The 9,489-nt window shown below is 42.1% G+C and overlaps 1 protein-coding gene across 1 annotated transcript in view; it reads left to right on the top strand.

Moving 5' to 3' along the window:
- Positions 1–997: 997 nt before the first annotated feature.
- LOC308394477 (anosmin-1-like) overlaps positions 998–9,489 on the top strand; it is a gene marked incomplete at its 5' end in the record, with an annotated part of 32,877 nt that continues 24,385 nt past the window's right edge. Inside the window, one exon of the mRNA XM_080878834.1 lies at positions 998–1,010. Within this exon, the coding sequence (XP_080734960.1) occupies positions 998–1,010 (13 nt within the window). The remainder of the gene's footprint in view (positions 1,011–9,489) is intronic.

Here is a 9,489-nt window from a genome sequence, read left to right as displayed (position 1 = left end):
CAAGTAAGGTAATATTGGTCAAGTGATCAGTTTGATATCTTTCGTGATGCACCGTCATATTTACATTATTTGTACGGTACGAATGATTTGCTTTGGTACCTGGTCAAACTTAAGCTCTCCTTAGTATGGCTAGCTCTGTCTCTCCAACCTCCAACAGCGCACTCACAGGCAGCAGCTGCCCCGCCCTCTCGCTCAGTCGCTTAGTGCCTGAGCTCGGATCATACCAATATCAGGGGGGATTCACGCACAGTCGTAAATTCCCACAGTGTGCACTATGTGCTTCGAATATTGTGTGTACTTTTTGTTTTATACAGTTGTCAGCCAGACATCTAACTATGAAAAAATTACACTCCAAAAGACCCCGGGCCTCTGACAAAACAACCCGGGCTTAAGCCCAGTAAGCCACCCCCACGCTCCGCCCCTGGTGGACACTCAAAAATGACAGACAGCTGCTGGGGTTTGGAAGAGAACTGAAAAAAATATTTAAAAGAATCTGATCATTTTTGAAGCAGCCTTCAGAATCTCCATGTACTAAGATGCTGTTTTTGTTCCCGGTGAAAATGTTTCCTGAATTAAAATATTTTTAATGTTAGATTTAATCCAGAGTCAGCTAATCTCAGCCAAACCGATTTACTCAGAACAAATAAACACTGAAACTAACCAAACATTAACATTTCGAAGTTATCTAAGTGGCTTATACATCATGTTTAACCTGAGTAGTGAAAGACCGTGGGGGGTTTGAAAACGATGTGCGGGAGTCTGCTGTTCTCGCCGGGCTCCTTGACCTCCCGGTCTGCTATCGAGCTGGTGAACACAATACACATGAGACAAGGGACTGTCAAAATAAAACAGGAAGTGGCTGAAACCCAGACAAGGACATGTACGCTTGACAACTGAACAGAGGAAAGACAGTGTATGACAGACTGAGGAGACAAAGGATGAACCACAGGGAGGAGAACATGGGTACCAGTAAGGGAGACACAGACATGACTAAGGCATGGAGCGAGAGGGTGAGGAACACAGAGAAACATAGAGGAACATGGAGGGAGAGAGAAAGAGGAAGACACGGAAGGAAAGAGACATAAGAGACACAGGCAACACAAGTGCAACCTAAAGGACAAGAAACAAAGGGAACTCAGGAACATGGAAAGAATAAACTCAAGATTAACTAGTGGAAAATGTCATCAGCAACATACAAAACAAACTCAGAACCATGACAGTCACTATACGTTGGATCCGTCAGATCAGTCCAAAAAAGAGTCAGACTTGTGTTGAACTAAGTATTCCTTTAAACTCAACTAGTAATAGAATTTTTACCATTAGAGAAAAAAATAATTCATAATATCCCACAGATATGTCTTTATAAACAGCCACTTTCTTCCTGTTAAAAGGGAGGTTTTCCTTCCCAATGTCGCCAAGCTCTTGAGGGGTCGTATGATTGTTGGGTTTCTCTCTGCATGTATTATTGTAGGGTCTAAAGAAACGGTTTACATAAAAAAGAAATGGCAGCGAACCCCTACAACTTCAAAATACCATGACTACATAGCAACACAAACTAGGTCTCACATATTTCCCACCTTTGGCTTCCAGTAACCAAAGCAAAACAGCGATAGCAGGCAGGCACACACTTCCAAGCGCCAAAAGAAAGAGCAAAGTATTTGTTGCTGGAGCTCTATATGCGGTTCCACAGACGATCTTGATGCTGCTCAGCTGTAGCAATCAGGTGTGGTAATCTGGAACGGGAGAGAGAGCAGCTCTCTTTTAGGACGAGGCCAAAAGGTTAGTGGACAAAGCAAGGCTTAAAACTTTTCTTTTTGATAAAGATTATAGGGATCGCAGTGGTGACCCTGAACCCTCCCTTAGTTGCACTTTAACCCTGTGTAAAAAGCATCTGCAGCAACAAACATATTATATTCCAGAAAAACGCTTTCTGATCTGATGAGCTGTTCATAACACTTCCTACTAAACGTCAGCACAATCTATCTGATGTCCGCCATTACCTGACCAAAACTGGACGTTTTTTTTCCTATAGGGCAATTACAAAGATATATAGCTTATTTAGATGCACATGCTGTTTTTTGGGGGTTTTTTGCAAATATGCATTATAATATTTACTTTTGTTTTTCCTGCAGTATATAAAAATTGGTGTATCTCAAAAATAAAACTATGAAGACACTCAAAATAAATTTATGTGGTTGGAAATTATTTTGTGCAACTTTTTTACCTCTGAAATTTCTCTAACTAGAAATATGTGTAAAAAAAACAAAGATGATTTTCAATTTTTTTGCAATTTATTGCACTTTTTTTTGCAATTTATGTAGTTACTATGGACTTAATGCATGCATATTATTAAAATTGGGGATATAACGATTGTATTGATGTATAGAAACTTGAAATACTCCCAAATTGGCACTACAGCATCTAAAAATATAAAGAAAAGCTGTGGTGGACTTGGTTCTATGGTAGGTCTTAAAGGGTTAATTGACCCTGTGCACGAGAAAATGCTAACTTCCTGGTTTGAGACGGGATGTGGGGTTGTACATTTCCGGTAGCTTTACTTTGCGGTCAATCGCTACTGCGAAGATATCCTCCAAAATCATGTCCAAAACTCGAAAACGGAAAGAAAGGGTATGTTGTGACTTACCTTCAAAATTACAGCGGTCCCTCGCTATAACGCGGTTCACCTTTCACCTCGCTGTTTCGCAGATTTTTTAGTGCAAGCATGCTTATTTTTTTACATCACATTGTGTCCTGCGTCCTGATCGCTGCAGACGATCTCCTCCGTCTCTCCTGTACAGTACAGAATCGCTGCATCGATGCTAGCAGTGTAACTGAAGTGCAGTGCTGTATGTCCACGATGTCCACCAAACGCTTTGCACCGTCAAAAAATAAAATTGGCTCCTTGATTTCACCTCTCGCTGGTTATTTTTAGAACATAACACCCGCGATAAACGAGGGACCGCTGTTTACAGATACTGAGAAACATTTGAATCCCTTTTCTCTTTTGCTCTGAGGTGCAGGGGAAAAATATCGACAAGTCGATGAACATCATTTACAGATATATTGGGTAAATGCCCGAGACATCTATAGAAATGTAAATCGCCGCTTGATTCAATCATTTGCTAAACTTGTTTTGGACCGTAAACCAGGCGTGACTAGGACACTGGAAACAAAGCTCCCCACAGGAGTTTCCGCACCGGAAGTAGCATATGCTAACGTGCACATAGTCTATTGGCCTAGGCTGCCAGGGGGCTTCCCATGATGCACTGAGCATCTTCCTCGCTCACTTGTTCTCTCTGTGTTTATACACCACTCTGCATCTAATCATTAGTTATTATTAATCTCTGGATCTCTTCCACAGTGTGTCTTTTGGCCTGTCTCCCTCCCCTCACCCACACCCATCATGGCAGATGTGTGCGTGATTCTGCTGGAGGTTTCATTCTGTTTTTCCTGCCCACTGTTACCAAGTGCTTATGATTGAGGTTCTTTCTGTATTGTTGTAGGGTGCCTTTTACAATATACAGCTCCAGTAGGTGACTGTTGTTGTGATTTGATACTGCAGCATATAAATAACATTGAAATGAATCTAAGTTTGTATGCAGGCCCTAGTCTATCTGCCTCTGAGGTAGAACTGGAGGAAGTGCAGAATAATAAGCCATTTGGGCTGCAGACGCCTCAGGGTTAATAAGGACCAGCAGGATGGATTGTGTGCTGTTTTACCTTGTTTTTACCGTCTACTCGTGGCTTCGGTCGGAGCCTTCTGCTTTCTCTCTCACGCCCTCTCATCCATATATCTTGTGCACATGGATTCTTGGAGGAACTGATACTGTTTGCATTCAGATACCTGGTTGGCATCAACTAATCACTGACCTTCACTTCCTTTCACTCCAGTAGCAGCTGATATGTTCAGGATTCTCTCAATTTGCTATTTCTTGCGAACTCTACAACTCTAACAATTTGTTTCCCACTTGGTCTGATGTCTGATTGTAATGTGGTAGCCACTCTTCATCTCCAAGCAGCTTTGAAGCCCCCCCATTGTAGACAAACACTATCAGACTTAAGAAATAACGTACTGGTCATGTGTTTATTCAACAAGAAGGAGTAATAACGTTATAGAGCAGGCTTGAAAAAGTGACCATTGAACACTCTTTACTAACAGCTGTTTCCTGTTACAAATCATAAGATGGGGAGAAATTCTGGTAATCCCATAAGGTTTTCTTGAACATGAAATAAAAAGTCACATTTTGCAAAGGTATTTTGCTGCTTCCCCAATACTGGCCTCAAGCATTGTTCAACCATGTGTTCACTGAAGCTACCATTTCAGGTCGGCTTGGGTTCTGTTGACAGTGTCTATGAGAAAAAAACAACACATTTCAAATGCAGCTTACATGGACCACACAGGGATCTTCTGTGGACAAGCCAGCTCTTATCAGAAATCCCAAATAACGACCAGAAAAGGCAAAACTGCCGTGTGTGGGCACACCCACTTGGGACATCCATGGGATTAATGTGGGTTTGCCCAGCCCACACAGCCCCACATCTCACCTACACCTGCCCACTGTGGACTCACTTGCTGGAAAAACCACAAAGTGATACAGTCAGAGAAGTTGTTTGGAGGAAAAACAAAAAATGAGTGATTATAAATTATTAGTGTCATCTCAGTTGTTTTTTCAGTGTTTAATCTAAATCCATTTAGATAAGTTCAATGAATTGGTTGCTTTGTTTACAACCTAAACATCCTGTCACTATGTTCCAAAATGTCAGCCATTAAAAATGAGGTTCTTTAGTTGACAGTAAATCTTCACCATCACCAACACTCATATCATATCGTACCAGAGGGTATCTGCTTTTTTTTCAAGGTTTTCCCAAATGCAGAAACGAATAAATAAATAGAATAAAAAAATACCATACTGTAAGTCTGTTTTAGATTTACAACAGTGTGTGTGTCTTCCTCTCTGTATGTGTCCTGGTGGAATCTCATTTTCCAGTGTGGGGTCCTTCAGGCTCCTTGCAGCTGTGAGGAGAGCTCCACACTGCTTCAGGCACTTGTTACTGAAGGGAAACCCCACTCAATGGGGGTACACCTCATAAAGGAGGTCTACAAGTTTCCTGAGTGTGTAATGGGCAGGGAATGTTGTTCTCTCTAGCAACAGTCATGATGGAAGTTTATATACTGAACAATTACAAGAGTACGTTGCGATGGTTCCACATGAGGAAACAGCTTTGGGTTATTGGAATGTAAGCTTTCCAAACTTCTTCAGCTTAAGTACTTTTTTGCTTTGCTTTGTTGTTCGGCTGCAGTTTTTCCCCCCAAAATGTGAGTGGTGGAGGAAGTGTGCAATCTTTTTAGTTAAGCAAAAATAACATCATTTGTCCAAACTGATGAGGTTCAAGCTGTTAGTGTGAAGAGTGAGTGGTAAGCTGTTCCAAAGCCTTGGAAGGCACAGTGCTTGTATGAATGGGTGCTGGTGAATGAGGCACGTTGTATAAAGCGCTTTGAGTGCTCAGACAGGGTAGAAAACCACCATTTAAGAACCAGTCCATTTACCAACAACACCATGGCCAATTTAGAGTCACCTATTACCCCAATATGTCTTTGGAGGCACACACACAGAACATGCAAACTCCAGACTGAAAGGCCCCAGTCGGTCAGCAGGTTCAAACCCACAATCCCCTTAATGTGAAGCAGTAAGGAGTCTGTTCATTAACCTGTGGAGGAATTTGCTGATCTGAGTCTGGAGTCTTGATCATTATTTGTCCCTGGAGGGGCTTTTGGTAGAGTACGAGTGAACACCTATTGTCATAGAGATTAATGTGCTGCAGTGGTTTGAGTCATATCAGTCAGAATCAACAGTTTCCAGTTTGTTCATGTAAATAGTGAATTATATTCACACACTAAAGGTAATTATGGAGTTCCACAGAGGTCTGTGCCAGGACCAATATCATTTTTTATATTACACGTGCTGGTAGTATTATTAGAAAACATATCATACATTTTCATTGCTATGCAAAGGATACCCAGCTTTATGTATCCATGCCTCCAGATGACACACACCAATTAGTTAAACTGCAGGGATGTATTAGACAGACATAAGGGCCGAGGAAAATATAAATCCCTTCCTGTAACTTCAGATAAAACTGAGCTTTTTGTACTCTGCCCCAAGATTAGGCTTGTTAGGTAGACTGCTTGCAGATTTCTATGATGCACGTCCTGTCTTCCTTCTCTCACCCCAACCGGTCGCAGCAGATGGCCCCGCCCCTCCCTGACCTTTGTTCTGCCGGAGGTTTCTTCCTGTTGAAAGGGAGTTTTTCCTTCCTACTGTCGCCAAAGTGCTCTTTCAGAGAGTGTCATCAGATTTTTACGGGTTGTTCTGATTTCTTTGCATTATTCTACTATTTTTACATTACAGTATAAAGCACCTTGAGGTAATTGTTGTTGTGATTTGGCGCTATATGAATAAAATTGAATTGAACTGAACCATTTCTGCTCTAATATCAACAGAAGGAGGCTACTATTAGTGCTGGAGATCAGAGGCTGCAATCAAACTCCAAAAATGCGTAGCTGTGCCTGTCAGAAGATACATTTACTGAGCAGAAGATGGGGATTGGGACTAATGGGACCAACATTAACACAGCTCCACTTACTATTCCCACTTGGTTATAGATTAAGAATCAGGGACCTCCATAGAAAAGATAGTTGGATGCAAGATCAAGAACCATCAAGGGATGTTAGTTGTGTTTAATGAGAGGCAGGATGCAAGAGAGTTACTGCAATTTGTTCAGAGGTGAGCTGAAGTGAAAACTCGTTCAACATCACAAAAGTGGACATCCAGTGAGTTATGACATGTTTGAGTCCTACTAGCAACACATATGCACGTATGCTTATATTTAGTTGTTACTGTTATGTAGTAATACAGCCAGGGATTGAATCAGGCAGGACTCAGAGAGCAGACTCAGGCCTGAGTTTGCAGTAGGGTTCATCAGAGAAGGAGAAACGGTTATCAAGCAGGGAACTGGGAGTAAAGGAGAGCCTCAATGAGAATTGGATCACAGGAGCTCTGCCACAGAAGAGAGCAGCACTTAGCGAGATCCAACAGGTAAGTGTTGTAGTGGTGAGTTGTGTAAGTGTCTGACTCTGTCTTACTTGTTATGGTGAGCGAGGAGAGCAAGAAGGAGGAACTGAGTAGGCAGGAGAGTTGCAGACCATCAGCAGGTGGAGAGCAGGCAGACACGTTGTGAATAGGCAGGTGGGAGCTGTTGCTGTTATTCTAGCAGGTGGAAAGCATCAATCATAGCACGACAGCTCATGTAGCATTTGCTGGTATACTGTAGAATGCAGTTTGTTATATTCCCAAAGAAGAATGAGTCGCGGAGCAGCAGCAGCACAGATTGTTCACAAAGAAACAAACAGAAACAAATCAATTTGGAAGTTATTTAAAGACAAACCTCCTCGTTCACCCACCGGCCCAATTCAACATTAACCTCTGATTGGAATCCCCAGTTTCACGGTGCTTCGAATGATCGCAGGTAAGGACGTGCTAAAACGCATCCAAAACCTCTCGTTATTGTCTGGGAATGTTTGCAATGTTTCACAATGAAATTGTAATAATTTGATGAAGACTCAGTATTGCATTACTTCTAAATCTCCCATGAATGATGAACTTTGTGAGTAAAGGTCAAAGCACGTAGTTCTTTTTGTTCTCCAAGACTCCACCAGCATTAAGGCCAAAATAATGGCTTTCGTGTGGGGAAATAGAACTGATAAGGCTCTGTCCATATGCACTGGATCACAGGCTCTATCAAAAGTCTGCTTTCATGCTGTTGTTCTTCCCAGTCGAAGTGTAGAGGACATTTTGGGAAAAGAGGGAAAAAAGCCCCAGAACACTGGCAGACACAACACACACATAGTGAGTCTACGCTGTCATAGTATGTTGTTTTTATTTGTGAGTAAGCCAAACCCCTCACCGGGGGGCTCAGAGGGATTTTCTCCATCCTGTAGTGGGTGGGCCACCACAGCAGCAGCAGCTCACCACTTCTTTGGAGACACTCACTTCATTAACAGCCTATTTTAGGACTATCCCTGGCAGATGCAAAACAAATCGGAAAACAATTCAGAGGATTGCTTGTAGGCTTCATGTCATTTTCTCCAGTGAGTACACTGAGGAGCCACTGTTAGTTAAAACACTCGGAGCATTTCATCGCCTTGTGTTTGAATGTATATGTAGAGGCGTAATGAACCTGCTCTGCCTCTCGTTTTGAACCTCTGAGAGGTAAAAAATCTCAGCTGTAAAGGCTCATTAGGTCAAAGACAGTACTATAAAACCTGAGAGGGAGCGGGGAGGCATGAGTGACTGTTTGGAAATCTAGTGCAGCGGAGAAAAAAGCGCCTATTAACACTGCAGGATGCTCTAGCAGTGCAAGGGGGGCCCTTACGCCAGGCATGAGGGAACTGACAATCCAAGGAGGATCTCTTCAGAATTTCCAAAACGTCATTTTTCTCCTTTCCTTGGGCAAGGAAACCAGCAGTGAACCGCTTACTTATGAGAGATATGCTTGTGGTTACTTTAATAGAGGAGTCTATAAAAATGGTGTTTGCAGCTACCACTAAACATACCAGCTAGAATTCCCTGACAAATACATTCCCTGCTATGCCCTGGTCATGTTGAGGAAAAAGCTCTCATCCTCGGAAAAAACGTCTCCAGTGTGTAAAATCACTGATTCAGGAACATAAATGTTTCCTTTCTACTAATGGAGTAGCAACCTGTGCTGGCATCAAGCAGCACATACAAGCACAGAGTAGGTAGACTCCTTTTTCATTCACTCAGAAAACACACCAAGGAAACACAAGCTAGAGTAACAGTAAAATATTTCATTGACTAAAATTCTGTGAAATAAAGGCCCGATTTACATGAAAAAAAATTCAAAATAGGATGGTGTGGTGGTCAGCAAAGCAAGAGGGCCCTGAGTTCAAATCCAGCCTGGGCCGTTTCTGCGTGGGGTTCTCCCCGAGTACCCTGGCTTCCTCCCACAGACGTTAATGGGGTTAGGTTAGCTGGTCATTGTTTATATATGGACAGAAATTTGCCTCAAAAAAGGTCACAATTGCTTATGATATGATCCACGAGCATAAAGTAAGATTTACAATCGTGTACAGTGATTTGTGCGTAACTTTAAAGGGCTCACAAATGCATACTCCAGTCCACACAAAAATACAAAGCAATCTGACTGCATGTAAAACTATTTTACAAATGTGCACATCCAAACCTGAATTAACAGCGCCACACATGCAAAACCTTTTAAGTTCAGCTCCACGAAAGTCTGAAAATAGACGTAAAATCCCCCTGGCTCATAAAACAGGAAGTCTTCACAGGAGTGCAGCCCGTGATTCAGAAGCAGATCAATAAAATACAGAAACAACGAACATCAATGAAGCTGGTATCAGACACACAAACCACGATGGTGTAATTAGATGTTCGAGCTTGACATTTA

Source organism: Rhamphochromis sp. 'chilingali', assembly GCF_963969265.1.
Source record: "Rhamphochromis sp. 'chilingali' genome assembly, chromosome: 3".
In the NCBI taxonomy this organism is placed as follows: domain Eukaryota; kingdom Metazoa; phylum Chordata; class Actinopteri; order Cichliformes; family Cichlidae; genus Rhamphochromis; species Rhamphochromis sp. 'chilingali'.
The sequence above is the reverse complement of the archived record's forward strand: the minus strand, read 5'-3'. Positions and strand labels throughout refer to the sequence as shown.